The sequence below is a fragment of the Chenopodium album genome, chromosome 4, assembly GCF_948465745.1.
Source record: "Chenopodium album chromosome 4, dcCheAlbu1.1, whole genome shotgun sequence".
Lineage (NCBI taxonomy): Eukaryota > Viridiplantae > Streptophyta > Magnoliopsida > Caryophyllales > Amaranthaceae > Chenopodium > Chenopodium album.
In genome coordinates, this window is record NC_137837.1 from 3,714,965 (window position 1) to 3,741,590 (window position 26,626).

At 34.2% G+C, this 26,626-nt stretch overlaps 3 protein-coding genes across 5 annotated transcripts; all 3 read left to right on the forward strand.

Moving 5' to 3' along the window:
- Nucleotides 1-5,114: 5,114 nt before the first annotated feature.
- Nucleotides 5,115-8,050, forward strand: LOC145628590 (wall-associated receptor kinase-like 8). The gene is made up of 3 exons (XM_081680923.1): nt 5,115-6,233; nt 6,358-6,534; nt 6,713-8,050. Exons 1-3 carry the CDS (start codon nt 5,300-5,302, stop codon nt 7,906-7,908), a joined length of 2,307 nt encoding a protein of 768 aa, XP_081537049.1. The 5' UTR covers nt 5,115-5,299; the 3' UTR covers nt 7,909-8,050.
- A 1,107-nt stretch (nt 8,051-9,157) lies between these two features.
- On the forward strand, nt 9,158-13,249 carry LOC145628591 (wall-associated receptor kinase-like 8). The gene is made up of 3 exons (XM_081680924.1): nt 9,158-10,222; nt 10,320-10,487; nt 11,885-13,249. The coding sequence occupies exons 1-3, from the start codon at nt 9,241-9,243 to the stop codon at nt 13,057-13,059; spliced, it is 2,325 nt and encodes a 774-aa protein (XP_081537050.1). The 5' UTR covers nt 9,158-9,240; the 3' UTR covers nt 13,060-13,249.
- Nucleotides 13,250-15,793: 2,544 nt separating this feature from the next.
- On the forward strand, nt 15,794-20,088 carry LOC145628592 (uncharacterized). Of its 3 annotated transcripts, XR_014111460.1 has the most exons (7): nt 15,794-16,087; nt 16,805-16,905; nt 17,510-17,587; nt 17,693-17,764; nt 18,087-18,184; nt 18,904-19,617; nt 19,731-20,088. XR_014111460.1 is itself a non-coding variant. In XM_081680925.1 (6 exons), the coding sequence occupies exons 1-6, from the start codon at nt 16,064-16,066 to the stop codon at nt 19,470-19,472; spliced, it is 942 nt and encodes a 313-aa protein (XP_081537051.1). In that variant the 5' UTR covers nt 15,794-16,063; the 3' UTR covers nt 19,473-20,088. The 3 variants fall into 3 exon arrangements, 2 of the variants coding, with proteins under 2 accessions (XP_081537051.1, XP_081537052.1); XM_081680925.1 differs by having other exon boundaries at nt 18,904-20,088; XM_081680926.1 differs by lacking the exon at nt 16,805-16,905 and having other exon boundaries at nt 15,795-16,087; nt 18,904-20,088.
- The last annotated feature ends 6,538 nt before the right edge of the window (nt 20,089-26,626 follow it).

Consider the following 26,626-nt stretch of genomic DNA (forward strand, 5'->3'; position numbering starts at 1 on the left):
GACATATACTCTACCAAAACACTGGCCAAGAAAATTTGTTCCATGCAATGGATTGAATGAAGATCTGATCTTAATAATCCGGAGCTATATCCATTTCTTTTAGCCTAGGATCCACGATCAAAATTGGATCAAAGTCATTATGCTAATCTAATCATCAGGTCACGAAATAGTGACACTTGGCATTCTAACTTTTCGCCAAGTGTCGCGCCACCTTGGATAGATTTAAATAGATTCATAAGATAAAAAAGTTAGTTAAAATTTCTTTTTTCAATCAAATTAGGATAGAATTTTAGAATAAGATGGTTAGTTTAGAGTTTTATTTTCGATAAAATACCAAATAATAAACTTATAATTAGGCCACAAGACAACATCGTATAGCATTTTAACTTTTCGCCAAGTGTCGTACCACGTTGGATAAATATAGATAGACTTTGTAGAAAAAAAAAAGTTAATTTAGAATTCTATTTTCAATCAATTAAATTGAATTATAATATAATTTTATCTTAAAATTCCATAAACAACCCGGGCATCGCACGGGGCACAAAACTAGTATTATATATATAAAGGAGAGTTTTTCCCCGAGTTTTTAGAGTGCCACGTAGGATTTAATTTTCTTAGCGCGCCATTGACGATTTACATGTAAGTTGTAGCCAATTAAATAAGAGATTATTAATATTTGTTACAATTAAATAATTCAAATACCACGTAAGCAAAATTGACGAATGAGATTTTAAAGTTTAAATTAATCAAATACAAAATATTATCTTTTGAGATTAGGAATTTTATCTAATAGTTTAAAACTAATTTAATAACAATTTTAATCACATAAACATGAAAAATATTTTTTAAGAAAATACTAACAAACCGTGCATCGCACGGGCTTCATCTAGTACAATAATACTTACGAGTAGATATTTTAGAGCTATTTTGTGACCCAATCTCTTTTTGCTACTTTACTAGCTCTAAGAAAAATCCATGATCGAAATTGGACCAAATTTCCTTTGACACTATTTTTTTGTACAACATCAATCACGTAAAATCCAATGCGAAGCAATTATTTGGAATAAAGTAAATATTATCATTTTCCCAAGACTCCCAACAAGTAGACCAGTATTAACTGGCAAAGTCACATCTTTTTTCCCTGCTTTACAATTAGTACTGTTAATAATGCATGCAATAATTATTGAGAATTTGGACTCATATGTTTTCTTTGGAATACAGTCATTATTACGGAGTAGTACTGTTAATAATGCATGCAATAATTATTGAGAATTTTGACTCATATGTTTTCTTTGGAATACAGTCATCATTAGTACTGTTAATAATGCATGCAATAGTTACAATTAGCCACTGCACACCATGAAAGTTACTTTGATGATTGTAAGAGATCGACTTCCATTCATACTTATCCAACCCGAAAAAAAAAAATAATAATAAAATTTTTTGCAAAAAACCACTTTTTAAATCTTTTTTTTGCATTTAACCACCTTTTTAAAAAATGTTGCAAAAAACCACCAATTTTAAAAATTTTATTGCAACTTACCACCAATTCAATGTAAAACAATTGATAAATTTGGCTAAAAAAGTGGTAATTTGCAACAAAATTTTAAAAATTGGTGGTCTTTTGCAACATTTTTTTTAAAAGGTGGTTATTTGCAAAAAAACAAGATTTAAAAGGTGGTTTTTTGCAAAATTTCCAAAAAAAAGTACTCTTTGGGGGAAATTGCCCATAACCACGTCATGGCCATGTCCATTTGAGATTTATGAACATTGCATGTTATTGTAACACTTGTCCAATACAGTGTGGTTGCTGAGATTTTTTTAAAAAAAAATATTGATGACTTCACGTGGGGAATTGGAGGAATGGAGAAAGGTGGGAAAACTTATTTGGAAAGTGACACTTGACAACATGTTGTTTATTTCTGCAATCAATGACCACAAAATTGAAGGATAACTAATAAGAGGGCATGGGCATAAGTGGGCATGAGCAGTGACGAAGTCATTATAGGAACATGAGGGGACAACTGTCCCCCCATTTTCAATAAAAAAAATTAAAAATTAATTTTGTAAGCATAAACAGTTTAAGTAAATAACAATACATACATTACATGTACAACTAGTATCATAAAGGTTGAATATGGTTTGGCAGTTGTTGGGTCTAGAATAAGGCTTATTTCTTCCTTCATTTCTAGGTTCGATTCTTCACAAATACATTTTTTTTGTTTAATTTTTATTACTTTATCCTCTTTTGAAATTTTATATTTTATTGTATAGTTTATACATACAAAGTGCTCTCATTTAACTTCTTTTTCGTCATATTGGTTTTTGCCCTTTTATTTACTTGTATTTGGATTTCATTATATAGTATATAATCTATATATTTAAAGTATTATAAGTCTTCAAACCTCTAACTACTCTCATTTAGCTATTTAATCAAATACCGGCGTACCGCCTTGTTGATAATGATTGCTAATATGTTATTCAACTATATATGATCTTTTAATGAATACATATTTCCGTAATTTTTTCATCTCTTTAATTATGTGCGCTTAAATTCTATTTTATTATTTTTATTAACGATCCCGCTAACGGGCGCCCCGAGGCGTTAGTTAAGGTATAAATATTTATATATAACTTATCAATTTATTAATTATTACTCATTTAATGTGATTATATGTCCATAAAATAATGTAGCAGAATCAATTTTCAATAGATTAACATTTAATGCTACTTTTCATTTAAGATATTCAATTCTCCATGATCTCATATATTTCCCATGAGTAATACAACAATACAAGAGTAGTATTATACTGTAGTTAAGAGTTTACTTTTTTTTTTTTTCCTTCATATCAATTTTATTTATTTATTTTTATTTTTTATTTTTGTGAAGAAACGCTTCATATCTACAGTAAAATGTAGTTATTTTTTCCCCATTTTTTCCATTATATTGATTCTTACTCCAAAAAAAAATATGATTTTAGATGATTTTACCATCTTGTTTTTTGGTTCGATCTTTTCGAATGCTAAAACCATGGAAGCGTGCATAATTTTGGTAGAATACCCATGCTTCTTCTTCACTAAGAAAAGTTTGACCCACAAATGGCTCAAGCCATAAGTTCAATTGATCATGATTTTCTTCTTCATATGATGGAGGTTTATTCAAATCAAACATTTTTTATTTTCAGTTTTTGTTTTTGACGATTTATATTTGATGGAGGTTCATATTATACCCATGAAATATCAATTTTTCATATTTCTGTTTTTGACGATTGGAAGAACAGTGATATACATGTAAAATAATTGTCTTTTTTATCTTCCATGAATTAAGGAGAGTTATGGCAGTAATTAATTTTGGTTTGCATTCACATTTCACATAGTACTCAGAGTATTTTTCTTTTGGGACATAAGAAATATTTAATACAATAGTAATAAATGTGAGAAAGACAATGCATCAGATATTGCTCTTATCTAGTGCCCCCGGGGCGCCAATTAGCTTTTGCCTTTTACTAATTGTTTGGAACTAAGTTTCATATTTTACTTTGATAGATTACATTGTAATAATTTCAATAGTCAAACAAAGTTGATTTAATTTTTTTTTTCGAATGTAACCCAAATCTCTTTATATCTATTATCAATTTGTTTAATTGCTTGTTATTTGATAAATCATATTTATTAAATAACTTAAAATTGGGGTTTACCAACATTTTTTTTTTTTTTGGTTGATAATTTTCTTAATGTATATGCAATGAATCTTTTAACCACTCCTCTTTTGTCATATTAGAATATTTGTCATATTTCATATGCAATTTTAAATACATATTAAGCAATTATGTGATCCAAATTTTTTGTCGATTTATTAAATATCTTAAATTTGTCCCCCCAGATTTGTAATCCTGGCTCCGTCACTGGGCATGAGAGTTGGTCATGAATGAGGTGTAAGAAAAAGAAATTGATTAAAAAAAATGTGATGACCACCTTGTCAATGGTCATCCATTGACTATACTCTTATACGAACTAATTAAGCCATAGAATTGTACGAATTGTAAGATTTATTTGAAAGACTATATTAGACTATTGTATTTGATATATTGCTATATATATTCATCAATTTGTATTTTATTGGTTTTCTTTACTCATACCGTGTATATCAGGCTAACTACAGTGCCATTTTAGACTTGTTGAGAATATGGTTGGAATTTTCAATGTGATTTTATAATACTATACAAAATTTGCAATTTAATTCTTTTTCAAAAGAGGGTTGTTGTGTTTTCAATTTATACGCAACTAATGCTATTCCACGTGTTCACACCCAAAATATATATCTATATGACTGTATTAGTTGTATGTGATAGAGAATATCTCTCATCTTAGGTTTAGGATATATTTTGTATAATATTATCTTTGATATCTATACATATCTTATGTTACCTAATATGATTAGGTTTCTCATTGTAACCCTATAAATATTGATCAATGGAAATCACTCTGATCAAGGAGTTTATATTTTCTGACATGGTATCACAGCTTAGGAGATCTTGGGATCATATACAAAAATTCTCACTCTGCCGGTGGGTTAGAAAATTAAACCCACCGGCGGGATATACAAAGTTTTTTATGCTTCCGCAAACACACATATAGATATTATTTTTCTTTTTTCAAAGTTTTTTTTAGAATCTTTATGTAACCTTAGCTTGCGCCTCCCACCAACAGTAGCAACCGCGAAAGCCGCCTCCCGAAATCTAACAGTATGCTCAACTTCTTATTGGGCAGGTAGGTATTTCATTTAACAAATACTTCGTATACTACTAACAAATTTTAAAAAGATTTATGGATGTATTAATTACTTTCTAAAAATGTTTGGTTGACTCTAGGGTTATCCATCCTTTTAAACGCGAGCGGTCTTTTGAAAATTGACTACCATATTATTTTTATGATATATAATATAATCGGCAACTTTGGGGTATTGTTTGTGAGATATAAAATATTCCAAAGTTGCACATAATATTTAATGGAGATAGTAAAAAAAATTACCTCAACTAACAGCGCGTGAGCTATATCACGGTCTTATTTTATTAAGTCTGCGGTGTACCAAAGCCTTGTTGCCTAGTTGGAGCTTGTCATTGTTGAAAATCTTCACCACTTCACCAACTCCTTCAAGATCTTTCTTTGCTTAATTTCCTACCATTTGTTCTTTCAAAAAAAAAAAAAAAAAAAAAACAATTCCTACCATTTGTTGTGCATATTTTAATTTACTTGTATTTATCTCAGGGCTTAGACTAAAATAACTTGAGCAGTAAACATGCATCTTCCATGGCTTCTCCTCTTGCTCTCAATGAGTGCAACCACCTTGGTAGTCACCAACGCTCTGATAATACCAAAAACCATGATCACAGCTGCAAACACCACCAAACCCGGTTGCCAGCAGAAATGTGGTAACCTGACCATCCCATACCCCTTCGGTATTGGTGCTAATTGTTTCCTTCATGGCTGGTTTGGTATTATATGCAACACTACTTACAACCCTCCAAGAGCGATCCCTGTGATAGCATTTGGTTCTAGAATATACACAGACATATTAGATATAACCGAGACCCAAATAATTTTCCGAAATGCAGAGGTAACTTCGCGTTGCTATAATCCCCAGGGGAATGTGAGCTCTGAGTCTGGAGGGAGCTTAGATATGTGGGGTTCACCCTTTGCTGTATCAACTGCAAACAAGCTTACGGTCATTGGCTGCGACGAGTATGCATTGATTGATGGTTCTGGAGAGAATTTACGCTATGAAAAGGGTGGTTGCATTGCCTTGTGCAATTCAGAAGGGGTGACCAAAGGTTCTTGTTTGGGGTCAGGTTGCTGTCAGACGTCTGTGTTAAATGGCTGGCAAGGGTTCTCTATTAAGCTCTTTAGCTTGGAAAACCGCCGTTCATTTACTAATAAGTCCACTTGTAGCTATGCTTTCTTTGCCCGAAATGGAAGCTTCGTATTTGGTGGAGCTTCAGACATGACAAATACGGGTGTTGTTCAAAATAGAATCCTGGAGCAAGCCCCTATTGTGCTCGATTGGAACGCAAAACTTAATACTTCCTGCAAAGAGGCGAAAAAAAACAATTGGACTGATACACCATATCTTTGTCAGTCCAATACTGAGTGTATTGACACTGATCTGGGAGGATATCGCTGCAGCTGCCTCCCTGGCTATGAGGGAAATCCTTATCTTCAATCCAGTTGCAAAGGTACAGTCTACAGCATTTTCAGATTTGGTGTTTGTGTCCTAATTATTTTGAGTCTTAATATTAAGGGAAAATTTTCAATTTGATTCTAAATAAAGCACTCCATTTTTGTTTAACTTTCGCACAGACATCAATGAGTGTGCTGCTGGTCCAAATAATCCATGTACCACGGCCTGTGTTAACACCCCAGGGAGTTACAGATGCTTTTGTCCCAGAGGATATTCTGGCGACGGATTAAAATCTGGGACCGGCTGCATAAAGAATTTAGGCAAAAGCTCATCCTCCCTCAAGAAAATCACTCTAGGTAATTTATCTGTTAATCTGTTTATGGTTAAATGATGACTGCAGAACATGTCAAGCGCTTATGCCATAGGCATTGAAATTTTTTTGTTTTTTTTTTTAATGCTAGAAAAAAAATATATTGTGTTTTGTAACGGAGGTAATGATGTAATAATTTTAATCTGTATTTGTGTGAACTACAGGACTAGGAATATCCTTGGGAACAATAATTTTGCTACTTGTTGGTTGGTGGTTTTCTTCTGTTATCAAAAGGAGAAGGATCGCCAAGCAAAAGGCTGTATACTTCGAGCGGAATGGTGGGTTGCTGTTAGAACAGCAAATGGCTACTGATGAAAGTGTAGTAGCAAGACTAAAGATTTTTACTTCTGACGAATTAGAAAGAGCAACAGACCAGTTTAATGAAGACAGGATAATTGGACAAGGAGGTCAAGGAACAGTTTACAAAGGAATGTTGGGTGAAGGAAAAATTGTTGCTATAAAGAAGGCTAAAGTGGTTGATGAAAGTCAGCTAGGAGGTTTTATCAATGAAGTGGTTATATCATCACAAGTAAACCATAGGAATATAGTGAAGCTACTAGGATGTTGTTTGGAAACTGAAGTTCCGATATTAGTTTATGAGTTTATTCCAAATGGAACTCTCCATCATCATATCCATAACCCAAGTGAAGAGTTTCCTATCACTTGGAGAATGCGATTGCAGATTGCTTCTGATTCTGCAGGAGCACTTGCTTACTTGCATTCATCGTCTTCTATTCCTATCCTTCATAGAGACATCAAATCCTCCAACATACTCTTGGATGATAAATACAGGGGGAAGCTGTCAGATTTTGGGACTTCAATGTCGATTGCTATTGATCAAACCCATGTAACCACTCGTGTCATGGGAACCTTTGGTTATTTAGATCCAGAGTACTTTCGATCAAGTCAATTCACTGAAAAGAGTGACGTTTACAGCTTTGGAGTAGTCCTCGTCGAGCTTTTAACAGGACAAAAAGCAATACGTGCCACGTTAGAAGAAGACAGAAGCTTGACATCTTGGTTCCTTTCCCATATGAATGATACTCGTTTGCTCGATATTATCGATTCTCAAGTCTTACAAGAGGGTTCAGAGCAAGAGTTGCACATTATTGCTAATCTCGCAAGGGAGTGTTTAAACTTGGATGGAAAGAAAAGACCAACCATGAAAGAAGTTCTAATAGAGATAGAGGGAGTAATGTCACTTCGTATCCCCGAAAGAAATGGAAAGAACGGCCTAGAAACCGAGCACACTGGAACAGCTAAACATACTTGTGATGGGATTGTAAGTTCTAGCTCGTTTTACACAGAGAATAGCTCTTTAGATTCTGCTGAAATGTCACTGTTATTCAATCCCCGATAATTTACATCTCTAGTAGATGATGGAATAGTCCTTCAGTTAGTCTAGAAGTCAAGGGGAAAAACTATAGACTGAGAAAATCTGGAAAACAGTTGAAAAGATTATAACTGAAAAGATCTACGTAATTAACTATTGTTTATCTTCATTTCTAGCTTAGAAATTCTTGTCTCATACTAAATGAAATGAACTCTTAATTAAAGTGTTGTCTAATTATTTACCATCTTTACCCCATGTGAAATGACCATAACATCTCTGTGAACGAGTCTGCGCAGTGTGAACTGTATTGGGTTAAGCCTACCTTATTAGCAGAGTAGCAGCAACTCCAGCAAGTACTCCGTATGAAAATAAAACGAGTTATCATACCTAGACAATCGCCGCTATCTAGCTATCCCCCCTCTCAAGCCAGTATAGGTTCAGGATCAAAAATCTGAGTACTAAACTTTATTTTTCTTATAAAACTGTTGATACTCATTGATATATATCTAGTATAAGGCTAGAATGAAAGTCCTAATTGAAGAAACCAACAAGTTATTTTAAGTGTTATTTTACTAAAATTAAATACTCCGTAACTCAAACTTTAGAGAAGACTGTTTTACGTATATTCTCTATCCAAAAACAAATTTAATATTTGCTAAAATGGATTTTACTTTTTAAAATCATTTTTGCTAAAGTAAACCCACTTGTTCTGAACTGACTTATTTTAATTAGAAAGATCATGGAGTAGCATACTAGCATATACATATAATAAATGAAGTGCATATTCAAACCTGTGAAAAGTATGTAAAACATCTCTGCCAGCTTGCTTGGTTAGTCTTGTGGCCTTGTGGACGGTAACCTTTCATTCTCGTCTACAAACACATATATAAATGCACAGTCAATCCTGTGAAAAGTATAGAGTGCTTCAATTGTCTAAAGCATACTTATCTTTATTTAATTAAATAAAATAACCAAGTGGAGCACTGAAGCTCAGTCGTCTCTCAAAACAGATCCACATTATTATAACAATATGGCAAACAAGAACTTCAGGCTGTTTCTTTTATTTTCCTTTCTATATGTATTACATGCATTATGAAATTTTCTGTGACCAAGAGCAATTATACTTTGTATGCAACTCAAGCTCTAAGATAGAAGTATTCTTCGGATGTCAAGTTGCTCTAAGAGAGAAGTTTTCTTATTTCAAGTCGCGCACGATGTTACCAGACACAAATAGTATATGCTTAATCAGGACAATTTCTACACAATGGGCGTTTTCTGGCTGAGGACATTGATTTTATCAATGCAAGTAATAGATTTGTCAATGCAGAACTTGGTAATTGAACTTTGAGGATTGTAAAAATGAGTCTTTCAGTTCCATGGTTTCTCCTCTTCCTCTTGCTGGTCTCAATGAAAGCCATAGCACTAGCCCCTCTTGCCAGCAACAACACAGCCATAATACCTAAAAACATGCTCACAGCAAGAAACACCACCAAACAAGGCTGTCAGAGGGAGTGTGGCAATCTAACCATCCCATTCCCCTTTGGCATTGGTTCAGAATGTGCACTTGATGCCTGGTTCATAATCAAATGTGACAACACCTACAACCCACCGAAATCCTTCCTTGAGACACCCCCTGATTTAAAAGATAGGGAAATCGTGGAAATAACAGAGACCGAAGTAGTGATTCGGAATAAGATAGCATCCAAGTGCTACAGGTCCCAGGTGAATGAGATCCCAGAGAGGTTTGGGGACTTAAATATAGTAGGTTCTCCCTTTACTATATCACACACAGCAAACAAGCTCACAGTCATTGGTTGTAATGATTATGCAATGATTGGTGTTTATAGAGGGAATCAGTCTCATGAGACTCCCTTTTATTATGGGGCTGGTTGCATGGCAATGTGCGCTGAGCCAGATAAAACAAATGAGGTGATCCCAGGGTCTTGTTCAGGTTTAGGTTGTTGCCAGACATCCATCCCAGTTGGCTTGCAAAAGTTCAAAATTGATCTTTACAGGTTCTTTGAGAATCCCCATAATAAAACAATTAGTGAACTTCAGCCATGTACCTACGCTTTCTTTGCTAGAGAGGGTAACTTCAGTTTTGGCGGAGCTTCAGATTTGACACCAAATGGCACTGTATTCAAGAGAACCATGCAGGGAGTCCCTGTAGTGCTTAATTGGGCTTTTGAACGTAGTGCTTCCTGCAAAGAGGCGAAAAAGAACACTACTGCGTATGTTTGTCAGTCAAATAGTGAGTGTGTTGAATCAGATGGGGGAAAGTATCACTGCAGTTGTCGTTCTGGATACGAGGGCAACCCTTACCTCGAACCAGGTTGCACAGGTTGGTGGTACTCCATACTTTATCAGACTTTCCCTATTTTCCCTGCTCTTTATTTGATGATGGAATTTTAACAACCAAATTGCTTTTTTTCCTCCAGATATTAATGAGTGTGCTGCTGGTTCAAATAGCCCATGTAGCATGGATTGTATAAATACTCAAGGGAGTTACAATTGTTCTTGCCCAAATGGATATTCTGGTGACGGATTCAAGTCTAGAGCTGGCTGTGTAAAGATTTCAGAAAACAGCTTCAAAGATGTCATTATTGGTAATTTCTGAATTCATCTGACTTTTTAAGAATAAGTCCTTCCTATATGCTGACACTGCCAAAGTGAAATTTTATTGAAATGTGGCATTAAAAAGACATTGAACGATGCTCTAGGACTGCATAACTAGATTATACATTCAAGCCTTACAAAAGCAAAAGATTGCAACAAACCAAAATTCTAACGCATTATAGTTATAATCATTGTGGATATAAAAATCAAAATTGATCTGACAAAACAAAACCACCCTATGTGGCTTAGTGGCTTCTTACCTCAAGCAATTAAAGTCTACTTAGGAACACTCATAATGCTTGGTCTTTTAACCAAAGTAACAAAAAACAATTTTAAGTGAGACCTTTATCTATCTTGAACGGTGGAAAGTGAATAGAAATTAATCGCTTCAATAAGAAAATATCTTAAACAGATTTTCTAATCTGACTTCATTCTTCAATCATGTCGCTACAACAACAATGTCAGACTATATTCTCGATAACTTGAGGTGTTTTCATCTAAATATTTATAGTTCTGGTCTAGTATGAACCCGTGTGAAATTTTCTGATCTAGACTAATTTTCATGTTTGGTCTAAATTTGGTTCTTCATGATTGTTTCTACTACTTTGGACTGATTTTTCAAGTCAGATCTGAATTATTTCATTTAATTTGATCTAGTTTGGTTTTAACAAAGATGAAAATCAAAAGCAATAAGAATAAGGTGAAGAGTACAAAGTCCTAGTCACAACACTAGCATGGGTGACCCAATCAATGAGAGAAATGAAATGTTGAGCTTAAACATATATAAATGCGTGTTTTTGTAGCTTCCTGGTGTTTCCAAATTCTGATTACCTAGAAGTTATATTTTATGTTTTCATTTAAAATGGTAAAGCAGCAAATTGAATTGTCTCTCTGTTATGTACTCAATGAGAAAATCAGTTGCAGTCTTGTAGAAAGATAACACACTACTTAAGAAAAATCTTGTGGGTTTAAATTTAACTATTTAACTGATACGCCCCTGAATAAAATTATTTTCTTCTAGTATCTTGTCTATAATTTATTAGAAACATGAAAATGCAGGGATATTAGACTTTTGTTTTTTTTTTTTTCTTTTTGGTACTAATAGACTTAATATACACTTATTGGAGAATGGAAGGAGTAACTTAGTTGTATATAGCTACTAGTAAGCTAAGGGTCTGTTCTGATTTACTGAACTGAATTGAACTGATTGGAGCTGAACTGAACTGAATATTTTATGAGAGGAGAAACTGAACTGAACTGAATTTAAGCTAAAGAGAACAGGCCCTAAGAATTTATTTTTCTTTTGATACGATAAGATGCAAATGAATTAGCTCAAGAAGTCGTAGTTATTGATCATAAATGCATTTTTTTGCAACCTATACCACAGGACTGGGCACATCCCTGGGAACAATAATTCTGCTTCTAGCTGGGTGGTTTTTGTATGCAGTTACGAAACAAAGAAAACAAATTCTGCAAAAAAGAAAAAATTTAGAGCGTAACAGTGGCATGTTGTTACAGCAACAAATTTCTTGTAGTGAAAGTGTTATCGCAGGGATGAAAATCTTCACCGCTGATGAGTTATACAGAGCTACTGATGGCTTTAACAAGGACAGGATACATGGAAAAGGTGGCCATGGCACTGTGTATAAAGGAATGTTGAGTGAAGGAAAACTTGTTGCCATAAAGAGGACAAACATAGTGAATGAACTAGAGTTACAACAATTCATCAATGAAATGGTAATTCTATCACGGATTAACCACAGGAATATAGTTCAGCTATTAGGATGTTGTTTGGAGACAGAAGTCCCACTCCTAGTTTATGAGTTTATTCAAAATGGAAATCTCTTCCATCATATTCATAATCCAAATGAAGACTTTCCAATCACTTGGAAAATGCGCCTGCAAATTGCTTCTGATTCAGCCGGAGCACTATCTTATTTGCATTCATCATCTTCTAATCCTATTTTTCACAGAGACATCAAATCGTCCAACATATTGTTGGATGACAAATACAGGGCAAAAATATCAGATTTTGGGACTTCAATATTAGTCGCTATTGATCAAACCCATGCAACTACTCGTCTTATGGGAACCTTTGGTTATTTGGATCCAGGATACTTTCACTTAGGCCAATATACAGATAAAAGTGATGTTTATAGTTTTGGAGTGGTTCTTATTGAGCTTCTAACTGCACAAAAGCCTCTACGCACAACTAATGAAGAAGACAGAAGTTTAATTTCATGGTTCCATTCCCACATGAAAAATTCTCAATTGCTGGACATTATAGATCCTCAAATCCTAGAAGAGGGTTCAAAGGAAGAGTTCCTTGCTATTGCCAATCTCGCAATGAGGTGTTTAAACTTGGAAGGGAAGAAAAGACCCGCCATGAACGAAGTTCAACAAGAAATAGAAGAGGTCAGATCACATCATTTGCCCCAAACAAATACTCCAAAATGGCCAAAGTCCCAAGAAGTGTGGACTGAAATAGTAAAATATGGTCCTTCCCCAGAAAATAGTTCTTCCAGTCCTAGTGAATTGTCTAGGTCATTCAGTCCTAGATGATACTGATATCTTCGACATTTGCTACTTACGCTTTCGATTCAAGTTTAATGATAGTCTTATCATTAATCATTCCTTCTTTAAAGTACATGTACTCAATACAGATCATATATGTCTTGCATTCCTATATTGTTCCTCAAATTGTTACGAAATTTGTCAAATAAACTTAACAAGTTATATAATCAATTGGGTGAATCAGAAAAGTGCAAATCTTGTTGGGTATATATTTAAGATTCATTTATATGTAAACTCTAACATTTAACAATCTATAAATAATGCAAAGAAAACAAGAAACAATTAAGAAAAAAAATGAATTAATAACATACTATCATTAATGTAGTAGCATATTCACATACCTCTATCAGGCATTTCATCAAACAGTTGACGTGCAAAAGGTCGTGTAAATTTTTTTAGCAATTTGATCAAACCTGGAAATCAAGCAACCTTTTGTAATTAGATACGCAGTTATAAATAAACTAATCAAAGAATGTTTCTTCACATACCAATAAATGGAGAGTAATAGTTGGTGATTGTGAATTCATAACGGTAGAAATAATTACGGAGCACTTTCAACGAATTTGAGGGATGTTTGGTTGATAGAAATCAAGATTTCAATAAGAAATTACTCCGTACACAATTTTCACATACTCCATTTCTTGTTTCATGAGTTTAGGACAGTGAATCGAGTGGAGGTGAAATAATGAGTCTGGAGCAAAATAACTAGTAAAGGAGTTTCAAAAATCTATTTGAATGAACAGTAGTATTATGATTATTATTTTTTTTTTTTTTTTTTTTTTTTGAACACGATGGGACAATTTAGTATCATTCAAATTTTTTAACGACCAGACCCAAGCCCGACCTAGACATCCAAATCCACACATCTAAATAGTACCATGAGTCAAATTTGATATTGATCTAGGGATGTCAGTAGAGCGGGTCAAATAGGAGACATGCCCCATCCCCGTCCCAATAGAGTGAGGAAACGTCTTGGTTTGGCGGGTGATGGGGATAAAGATCATACCCGCTGTGGGTGATAGAGCGGGTGGATTTTAGGTTGTACCCGTCCTACTTCATACTAGCTCACCCCCATCACTCGTAATCAACCGATCCCGAATCCCATACCCCACATTTTTTTTTTTACATGAAGAAGAAGGATTTCATTAATAATAGATAGCTAAACGCCACTTACAAACAATTTCTAAGAAATATACTATTCCAACACAAATACATATCACCTTAAAATTAGTTACATCGTAAATTCGATCAACAAACGCCTTATTTAAAAATTTTATCGCAATAAAATATGTGAGTTAGCACTAATTCGGCTTGAAATCCATTGATGCAGAGTTGTTTGAGTGATAATACTCGTAAGGTGCTCTAGATTTCGAAGATTATGAAAACTTAAATCTCCCATCCTCGTCGGACGAAACCAATAAAGAAATTAAACCTAATAGATGGGATCAATTTATTGAAAGCAATTAAAAAGTTTTTGGGCTTACTACCGATAAAAATAGTAGCGGAAGCTTCAACCAAGATTCACAATTGAGATCAGGAAAAAAAAAAAAGAGATATAAAAGAGAAGGAGAGAAAAAGGGGAAAAGAGGGAATGAAAACCTATATTTAAAAAAAAAAAAAAAAAAAAAAAAAAACCCACCACCTAGCGATGGAGAAAAACCATCTCAAAGGAAAAAACCTAGAGGGAACTAGAAACCCTCTCAAAGAGAAAGAGAACAAAGTTTGGCATCACATCTATTTGTTTTTTAAAAAAATGTACTTCCTTTGTTTTTTTTATTAAATGCATCCCTTTTTACAAATGGAAGTTTATTTTAGATGCATTATTTTTCATTTTGGTTAATGTATTCTCTCTATCTCTTTTTTATTACATGGGTGCTCTCTATTTTTTATATTTACCTCATTGCACTCTAAAAATTACATAAGAATTCGTAGTTACAAAAGTGATGAATTTAATAATAATAATAATAATAATAATAATAATATAACAGAGGAAATATATACCATTATACTACATAGTATTCTAATATAAAAATTATGTATTTTGAAATTGTAAATATAATACATTGTAATATACTTATATATATTTTTTTTTTAAAAAAAAAATTGAAAGTATAATATCAACAATGAATTTTTTATATTATTATTATTGTAATCTATAATATGTAGTGCTGTTGTATTTGAAAGGATTAAACGAGTCTTGGGTAGGGATTATGTGGGGGTGTGGGAGGAGAAAGTTTGTTATATACACCCATGTGTATATTGTTCTTATTTTAATAATAATTATTATTATTTTTTATTTAATCATCAAATGAAGATCAAATACTAATCTTGTGTTAACTACGTGTACGGTATACTCGGGGGTATATAACAAATTCTAGTGATATGGAGATGATTTTAAAATTGTTTTTGCCAGGATAAGAGATAAGGATGAATTTTCGAACTGCCGCGAGGTATAAGGATTAAGATGGAGATGGGGATTAAAATATTAGGCGGAAATGGATATTAGAATGTTAGGCGCAAAATCTTAAGCTGACCACACTAAGCCCGACCTGATTTTGGGCAGATTTGCCCCGCACAATTTTTTTGTTTTTGGGCGGGTTTAGACCGGCTAATTTGGGTACATAATTTTCAATCCGAATCTTGATCCGCCCCCAAAAAAAAAGGGCTAATTTATTTGGCCATGCCCCCGCGCCCCGCCCCACGAATACATCTATCTACTATCTAGAAATACAACAGCAATTGCGGGAATGTACGTTTGACGTTTTGCCGGGAGAAAAAGGAAAAAGATAAAGAAAAATCAACAGTGATATTGGCGGTTCATTAGGAAAGGGTCAAAGTGTCAAACTACCCACAAAATTCAGATTCTGTTTTTATCTATCTGAACGATTTCCGACAAAATAAACCAGAGCAATTCTAGGGTTTCCGACTTCCACATAATTTCTTCCCAAATTCAACCTCCTCACTTCTAATTATTTCTGAGCAGAATTCCACGATGAGTATAACTCAATTTGCAATGGTACTCTTTCTCTCTCCTCTTCTTTCTCTCAATCATCAGTTTTGTGCATTTTTCTGTTGTTTTTTATTCATTCTAATTTGAATTTGAAATCGATTGTATTGTTGATAAATTTGCGAATTTAGGTATAACAATTTCACAATTAGCAATGATTAATGGTAATTCCCTGAAATTAGTGACCTTTTCTTTCTTTGATTGTTGATTAATCCTTGTTTAGTAGACCTCTTTTAATAATCAATTGACAAATAATTCCCAAGTTTCCTAGGCTAGAGAATATGAAAGTAAAGATCTTTACCAATTATAGAATAAGGGAATTTGTTGGCTTTTTTAGTTTGCAATTGCTTTTTTTTTTTTTTTTTTTTTTTCTCCCCTTTGTGTGCTCAATAGTAAGTCAGCCATTTAGTTGGTGATTGCAGCTCTATTGTCGGTCTGTGCTGCATTAGGTTTTAATTGGATTTTTGTTGGTTTGAAGCTTTGAACAGTAGAATCTAAAGTAGATATTCTTTTGATCTTTTTAAACCAAGGTTCTAGTTTTTGGACCATATGTTTAAGTTCTAAATTTATGGCTCTGAAGTGAAGTATATGTAAACTGCATTCGCGGTGACTAACATCTTAAGTAATTAAACTAGCGAAGTCTTTAGTAATTTCTATTTTCCTTTCGATGATGCTTGCATTTGCTTATGCTGCTTTTGCATCAATTTACTTGTGTCGTACTTACAGGTTGAGGAGCTTGGTTCCCTTATAAAAGATAACTATCCAAGCAGACATCTTGTGCTTGCAGTTGAAGAGGCCTTGGTTAATTACCTTCAGGATGATCCGAGGTTTTTATTTTAAACTTCTTTGTATTGTTTTAGATGGTTTGGACGCAATAAATGGAAGTTCATGCTACTGGCATTCAGCAGCACTTTTTTTTTTTTACATTCCGATTACTGATACTTATGTCACCATTATGCCCTGCTGACCACTTTTCTCAACTTGATTCATGCACCCCTATAGGTCATGATAATACTTTGTATTATAGGGCTATAGGCACTGCTGACTGCCATTATTATATAACCTATAAATCTTTGCATTTAATATTTTGAACTTACTTAACATAATGGCCTTCTGTCTTTTTCCCTTATTTTGGCATGGAATTGCAGGCTTTGCAGCCACACCTTCAAGTGTATTATCACTTTGAAATAGTCTGTTTTTTAAGGACTCTAATCATTTTTACACTTGGTAAAAGGTGCTTGCAAGCTTTTTAAGTTACTAAATGATGAAGCAAGCAGAGTTTATGATTTCATTAATAGCCGTGTAGGGATTATTAATTTTTTTGGCATTGGGGAGAAAAGGGATGTGGTTGTGATGTGTATAGCATGTATGGTAGTAGAGTTGTAGTTAGTATATTATCATTATCGGTAATTGGAATGTTATTTTTTACAGTCCAGGTGGGATTCTTGAGTTGGAACCCATGAGTTCATACAACCGCCTTATCATACACCGTCTTGCTGACATTTTTGGGTATGATATGAATCTTAAGATTTATTAGTAATGTATGAGTACTGTTTTTATTTTTTTTTTGGTCTGGTTATTTTGCTTTTCTGATGTATTGTTTGGTTTTTCTAGATTTGTTCACGAATCTGTAGGTGAGGGAAATGATCGCCACTTGGTTCTGCAACAGTGCTTGGAGACATCAATGTATGTGATGTTCTACGTTATTTCAAATACTCATTGGTTTTTTTTTGTTTTTTTTTCCTCCTCCTATTTTCTGGATTTCAATTACAAGCTTTTTTTTGGCATTACTTTCTCTTGTTGATGTGTGGTACGAGTAATGAGCTGGGATGCTTATCTATTTTAGAGCCTGCATACTCTACACTTGCATTGTAGATCTAAGTCTTAAATTGAAATGGTTTGTTGTTACATGTCTGCCATGTTCTGTTGTACTTAATTGTGAAGTTTAGTTGCAATGGTTCTTCTATGATCTATACTGATTTAGCTGAAAGAATCTTTGAATTCACAGACCTTCTATACTTGTTAGTGATGTTCTCTGGCAATATGGTGCATGTGACTCTCCTTCAATGCCTTACCAATTATTGAGAAGAGATGAGGAGTGCACTGGTAAATTTTTCCCTTCCACTTTTCTAGAGGTTCATTAATTGATTATTGATAATTATTTTATAACATTATTTTGATCCATAGTAGCATTTACCTATTTGTCTAAGGTTGAAGTCCATCCCTCTCATAACAGTCATAAGTCATATCTGCAATTCTATCTGGTGGTAATTGCACTTCAGATGGTCTTCTGTTATCTTTTATTTGAATTCATGTGACATGATTTAGCTTATAACCTACGTTCCTAACAGTTGAATATGATTCATATTATTACTGCTGGTAAATGCAGGTCATTTAGTCTTAATGAGTTGAGATCCTGTTTCACTAAAGCATAGTAATGAAGATGAAATTGTGTGGCTGTTTCTTATTACATATTTTAATAAATCTTTGAAAATGGAGAAAGGTAAGATGGTTGAACATTGGTATTATTAAGACTTAGCCTGTTAGCCTTTACTTGGTTTTTGAGAGAGATAAAGCTTGTCTGACTTTACCTGATCTGGTTGTGAATTGATGAGTTGAGGGTTGAAATTTCACTTTCCTTTTTGCATGATTGTGTCATAATTAATGAAGTGGTGAGTTGATGATACAATCTCATCTTCTGCAGTAGAATTGAATAAGATTCTTTGTTGATTTCTTATTGAAATTTAGTCATTTTGGAGTAATTATATATGGACTCTGGAACTTCTATCAGATTTTGTATTAAATTCCTTTCCTGTTCATTTTAGTATTGAAGATGAATTTACCCTCTGCCCCAAATTTTGTTGAGAGAGAAGCAGCTTATCTAGCTGCACGTGAACGCATATTTGGTATGGACGAAGTTCAGGCAAAAGAAGCTGCAAGACAAAGGCCAAGAAATGTTCCTGTTGTTGCCCGTCGCATGATTGCCCATGCGCTTGGCCAAAGAATTAATCATTGCAATCAGAACCAAGGCTATGATGCTAGACATTCTAATGGGCAAGCTATGGTGGATGACCTAGAAAGAAGTATCAAATATGATTTAGATTTGCACCACAAATCCTCCCTTGACTCCAGTGTTAGCACTGACAACATTGTTGAATGTATTAGTGCAGAAGGTAATAATGCGGGTGATTGTTTCCCTGCTGCTCATGGAATCTTATTGCCGGAGGCATCAGATAGGAACTCTTCTGGCAGTGGTCATAGACCAAGTGGAAGAAATGGGTTGGTCATCTCTAAAATGAGTATGAAAGAGGAAAACATGGGAGCTGCAAAAAGAATGTTTGCTCATGCCCTGGGTATACCGGCTTCAAAAGATGGCATTTCTCGGGGAAAGTGAAAGTTAAAGTTGGTATGGATAAAGAGTTGACGGATATTTGAACATACTATCAAGAGGTATCTCTTGTGCCATTCTCAGCTTCTGTTTGATCAGGAAACTAGAAGAGCCCACAGTTGAAGCCATTACTGAGAGTTGAATGCTTGAGGTATTAAGATCTGGGGATTTTTTTTCTTTCCTTCCTGATGCATAGCAAAAGAGTTGGCCATGGATATAGTAATGGCTATTTGTTGACAGTTTAACCTTTCTTGTTCGCCTCAGGATTGATTTGTTTAGGTCAATGTGCTTTGTTTGTATCAATTGCCAGAGCTGCAAGATTGAAATGGACCTCTAGCTACTCATTCCGAAGGCAGCAATGTTTGTTATCTCACCCAGTCTTTTAAACGTATGCTCTACCCAGGTTTCATTATGATGGTTAACAGTTGGGATGAAGTGCAGGCTTTACTGGATCTCTGAGATGTTGCTAAATAATGACTGCTGTATCAAGAATTTAGGACTATTGTTATATTTATGGATGTTTTAGTTAACACTTAAAGTCTTCTAATCAGAATGATTGTTTGTGACATAATTTATTATGTACTTTATATCTTTAAGTAATATATGAAATCGTTGTTATTTATTTCTTTATGTTATCTTTTTAATAGTCAAACTGTCACAACTTTGTGAGCTTAGATACCTACTGATTGTTACTGTTTATTATGAGTTTATGACTTGGTGCTCGTCAACCAGAGTGAAGATTAATTTTTACGTTGTTCTGTATGCAGCACAAGTTGGACATTCACAGATCTTATTGCGTGCATACAAATTCTGTTCACTGAATTTATACACATGTATTCTGGTCAAATCGATCTGGGTATGATTTATATACAGAGTACATATTAAGGCTGTTTGCTAACTGATAACAAATCACTGTTACATGTAGGTCTGCCACTGATGATAAGAAGTGTGACTTTGCTACTTTTGCTACTTTTTTTTTCTTCGCTGTGATAAATTTCCCCCAATATTTCCTATCAAAAAAAAAATACAACTAAGTAATTTGGTTCCATTAGGAGAACATTGACGGTTGACCACTTGACTTGTATCATTCATTCAGTATTCCTTCTTTTGGAATAAAATGATATCAGATCATTCATTAGCTGAGCAGTCAAGTTGTGTATTCATCTAGTATTTTGGATGACAATTGTCTCTCATTCTTCGGTGTGGGAACGTCAAATTTGTGTAAAAAGAAACTAGTTGGTTGATTTTAGTTCAAATCTTAATGGTTGTTTTCATATGTAATCATTTTAAGCTAATCTTTTTTCTCAGACAAAATTAATGGTAGTGAACTGTTGCTCAATAATACATACCTTAACGAAATTTTGGTCTGTGTTTGGGGATATTTAGCCATGAATCAATTATTAGATTAGATTAGTGTGACTTGCATGAAAAGAGCAGTGTTAATTTAGACTCTACATGAAAAGAGCAGCAGCCTAATTGTGAATTCATCTTGCTTGGGTGATCCTCTTTCCTTGGGATTGTGTGTCAAAAATAAGTTTCGTTATAAAACATGGTAGATAATCATATTCTGAAATATTAGTATCAAATGTGAAGTATTTGTCATGCTATATAATGTCAAAAGTTTCATTGTATCCAGATCCCTTACATCAGATGGGGCAAACTCTAACAAAAGGCAAAATCGAGAACAAGAGAAAACCAAAGTTGGATTCAAAGGAGGAGTATTTCATTATAATTGGCGCGGTATTTTGTTGGGAAAGCATTGAGCCAAGGCCACCATGAGGGAGCTAGGCAACTGAAGATTTTCTCGAGCAAGGATATTGAAATGTCTACAAACAACTATAACCCTGATTATTTATCTGGCACTGATGGTAATAACTATATCCTTTATAGAGCAACCATCGATGATAAAAAACGGACAATTAATTTTAGGATGGAGGGAGTAGTAAATTAATTTATTAGGAATTTAAATTTCAACATCTTCAACATGACTTTCAATAGAATTCTTCAGCTGTATGAGAATGTTTACTGTTGCTAGTCCTACCATGATTTTAATGTTTATTTGAATGTCATAACATTTTACTACTATTTGAAATTTTGAATGGTCTCCAACTCAATTTGGACAGATTTTCTCCCACTTTCTTCTCAACTTTTCTGTTGATTTTGCCCTATAATAAGCGTTTTTCCCTTTTCTTCGTAAAGAGTAAAATTGATCATCTTATATTGCTGATTTGAGCTAATTTGAGTTCCAAAATCTCCTTATTCTAAGGCAGTGATTCTTCACGTTACAACATCACGTAAATTTTTGGCCTACATTCCCATTTGTTTATTGCCCTTTACAGTGTTCTTTTTTCCTAAATTCTGAGTTCATAAATTCGTTGGTCTAGATGAAAGTCAAAGCTCTCAGAGGTATGTTTTATCAATACATACTGACATACTGAGTACTCATTAGTTATTTATTTTGCTAAAGCTGTAATCTTTAAGCTATCACTAGTTCATTCGGATTTAGCTGTCACGATAATAGTTTAAAATATTACGAGTATATATCAACGTGACAACTAATTACGGAAGGGACAAAGTAACCCTGACCTAGAAAATCATAAGTCTTTCTATTGATTTACACAAGCACATGAAGCTATACCCTAACAAATTGCAACTAAGAGAAACAAGAATAAGATCAAGAACTAATTTAATTGTTCAATGCTTTATCCTGGGGAGGACTTATTTTCATTGTTAATGGTGGAAAATTCCAACTGTATCTCATTAGTTTTTATATGCGTACCACCTGTTTGTTATAATGTCCAAAATGATAGATTAGTTGAAGGGCTTCATATGTCATGATTGTCATCACTCAGTAATAGTGTGTAATTCTTAAACCTTTCAAAGGTAACTCAATTAATCATCTGTGTTTTGTAGGTTTACAGTTCACAGGCAAGCAATATGATTTCATAAGCTGAGCAAAAAAATCGAGCCATAATAAGGAAAGGTTAATTAATTAAGGTATAGATGGGTCAAACTCAAACAAAGTACAATAACAACATATGGCCAAATTTAGAATCCAAGGAGGAATATTTCATTAAAAATGGAGGAATTTTGCTGGAGAAACAAATTGCTCTGAGCCAAGGCCAACATAAGGGAGCTGGGCAGCTGAAGATTTTCTCTAGCCGGGAAATCGAAAAGGCGACAGATAGCTATAACCCTGATCTTATTGTTAACAGGAATTCTTATAGCACCGTATATAAAGCAACACTTGAAGATCGTATTGTAGCTGTCAGCACCCCGCCAGATTTACTTACAAGTCACCAAACTCCCAAATTGATTGATCTTTTTTTGACTGAAGCCTCAACATCAATGGTAATGAACCATGACAATATGGTTAAACTCTATGGTTGTTGCCTTGAGACATATATTCCAGTACTAGTGTATGAGTACTTATCAAATGAAGACCTCTTTCAATGTTTGCATTATGTTGAACCTAGCAAGTGTATAAAGTGGGCAGATCGTTTGAGGGTCGCAACTGATACAGCTTATGCACTATCCTTTATGCATAATGCCTTATTAAAGCCAGTGGTGCATAGGGATGTCAAGTCATCAAGTATACTACTTGATTCTTCATTCAGCGGAAAATTAGATAACTTTTGCTATTCAGTGTCTATTACTCCAGGGGAGACTCCCCGAAAATGGCCTGTTGAAGGAACTCCAGGGTATATTGATCCTGAATACATAGAAACTCAAGAGGTGACAGATAAATGTGATGTGTACAGCTTTGGGGTTTTTATGTTGGAGCTATTAACCAGAAGGCAGCCTCTTCCGATGGCCAAACGTGGTACAGACTTGGTGGATGTGTTCGTTTCAAATGTGGAGCAGAATTGCATGATGGAGATGATCGATAATGAAGTCTTGCAGCAAGCAAGCAGGGATGAGATTCAACAGGTTGCAGGGCTTGCATTGGCATGTGTGGCAAAGAAAGGAGCTGAGAGACCAACAATGATTGACGTTGTTTCTGAGCTTTGGAGCATACAAGGACGAGACATGAGGTGGAACAGAAATTGTGTATGACATGCCAGATTCAAGTTTAGTAATAAAGATGCAGAAGAGCAAGGCGTATAGCAGAAGACAACAGGTGATTTAGTAGTACACAGTCAAAATTGAGCTTTATAATTAATGTTCTTTTTATGCATGTCTTTTTATGTCTATATAAACTGTAGGTGCCAAAAAACTGTAGTTTTCTATGGAAAAATATTTGTTACAATTAAAGGGGCTGGTATGTTTCTTAATGCCTATGCTTCCAATTCACCTTTTATGTGCTCTTTGGTCACATCTTCAATCACTTTCAGTTTATACAATGAAAAACCAATTCTAATTCCTCATTTTAAGAAAGCATATATTTTTAGTCCTTGGGTCAAATATATAAATATCTTTTTGTTCTTATGCAAGCATGTTAAACCTTTCTTCCTCCTTTGGCAATATACTTGTATGATTCAAAGACTACTGCACCAGAAAATTTGTTATTAGACAATCTTCATTGATTAATACATTGGTATATATATTTAGTTATTTAAGGGTTTTTGTTAACACATCACTGTTATGTAGGTCTGCCACTGATAATAACAATTGTGACTTTGCTACTTTCTTCTTCACAGTGTTAAAATTCCCACCAAATATTTCCTATCAAAAGGCTGACCGTTGACCACTTGACTTGTATCATTCATTAAGCTTTTTTTTTTTGACGAAGATCATTCATTAAGCTCAGTCAAGCTGTCTATTCATCTAGCATTTCTGATTACGTACAGTTGTCTCTCTTTCTTTGGGATAGGAATGTCAAAAATGTGTAAAAAGAAACTAAATGCTCGAATTTGGTTCAAATTGTAAGCCAATCTTTCTCTTCAGACAATATTAATGGTAGCTAACTGTCCCTCAAATAATACATGCCTTAACAAAATTGTGGTCTGTCATTGGAGATTATCAGCCATGTATCCATTAGTAGATTATACCAGTGTGACTTGCGTGAAAAGAGCAGTGTTAAATTAGACCCTTCATGAAAAGAGCAGTAGCCAAATTGTCAGTTTATCTTGCTGAGTTTCTCCTGCTTGGATGATCCTCTTTTCTTGGGATTTTGTGTGTCAAAGGTAAGTTTCTTTATAATAGATGCATAGTTGGTAATCATGTTTTAAGTTACGAAATAATAGTATTCTGTATAAAACGTGATGTATTTGTCTGTCATGCTAAACAATGTCAAAAGTTTCATTGTATCCAGGTCCCTTACATCAGATGGGGCAAACTCTAACAAAAGGCAAGATCAAGAGCAAGAGAAAGCCAAAGTTTGATTCAAAAGAGGAGTATTTCATTAAAAATGGCGGTATTTTGTTGGAAAAACAAGTTGCATTGAGCCAAGGCCACCATAAGGGAGTTGGGCAACTGAAGATTTTCTCGAGCAAGGATATTGAAAAAGCTACAAACAACTATAACCCTGATTATTTATCTGGCACTGATGGTAATATATATATCCTTTATAGAGCAACCATCGATGATCGTGCAGTAGCAATCAAAGCCCCGACTGAGCCAGAACCAAATCCCGAATTGAGAGATCTTTCTTTGATTGCAGCCTCATCAGTGATGGTGATGAATCATGACAATATGATAAAACTGTATGGTTGTTGCCTTGAGACTTTTGTACCAATACTAGTTTATGAAATTCCACCTTGTGCAAACCTCTTTGATCATTTTCATAGTAATGTAGCATCTAACCAACGTGGTATAACATGGATTGATCGTTTGAGAGTTGCAACTGGTACAGCCTATGCCTTATCTTATATGCACACTGCCTTGCCAAAGCCAGTGGTGCACAGAAATGTGAAATCACTGAGTGTATTTTTCGATGATTCATTCCGTGCCATATTAGCAAACTTTGGCTACTCAGTGTCCATTACTCCAGGGGAGAATACCAAGGGATAGCCTGTCAAAGGAACACCGGGATATCTTGATCCCGAATATGTAGAAACTCGGGAGGTGACAGATAAATGTGATGTATATAGTTTTGGGGTTTTATTGTTGGAGCTGCTAACCAGAAGGCCACCCTGTGTTATGGCCGAAAATGGGATAGACTTGGTCAGTATGTTTGTTTCTATGGTGGAAAAAAATCTTATGATGGAGATCATAGACAGTGAGGTCTTGCTACAAGCGAGTAGGGATGATATTCAAAGGGTTGCACAACTTGCTTTGAAATGTGTGGCAAAGGAAGGTGTACGAAGACCGACAATGATTGAAGTAGTTAGAGAGCTTTGGCTGATGCAAGATCAGCATTGAGTAAACGAAACGGATGGGACTCTAAAGTCTCCTTTGACTAATTGATGATTTATGTTTGTTTTATTTTGATATAATATATACTGTTGCACACATTTTTTTGTTTTTGTTTTTGTTTTTTTTTAAAAGTTACACGCTAGTTTATTTGGACAATGATTCTCTCTATCTCTTTCCTCTTCGTCTTTTAAGTCATGTAATAACTTAGACAATTTCTTTCTCATAATTTGAATCTTTCATGATTCTTGTATAGTTGTATGTAATAACTATGGAGCAATAAACAATTTTTTTTTTTTTTTTAATAATGCATTATAATACAAGTACAAATTCTATTACCTCATTAATCAATAAGTTGGTGAGTAGTCATTGAATTATGGTGAGTAGCATTCAAATTTCAACATCTTCAACATGACACGACAGTCAATAGAATTTTTCAAAGCATCCCCCTTATGTCATTGGTATTCTTTGGTTGTCCAAATTCTAAATCCAGAGTCTCTTAGATATCTCAATAATTTCTGAGTTAAATCATAAATTCGTTGCTTAGAAAGTGTTTGTTAAAATGCTCAACAGAAATAGAAGAAAGTCAGAGCCCTCAAAGGTAAGTAATCCTGAAGCTATCATTACTCATCTGAATTTAGTTGTCACGATAATAGTTTAAAATATTATTGAGTATATATCAACGTGACAATTAATTACGGAAGGGACGGAATAACCCTTACCCAGAACAATTGTCTTTCTAATGATTTGCACAAGCGCAGGAAGCTATTTTCAAACAAATTCCAACAAAGAGAAACAAGAATAAGTAAGATGAAGAACTAATATAATTGCTCAATGTTTTGTTTATTGGAAGATTTTTTTTAATT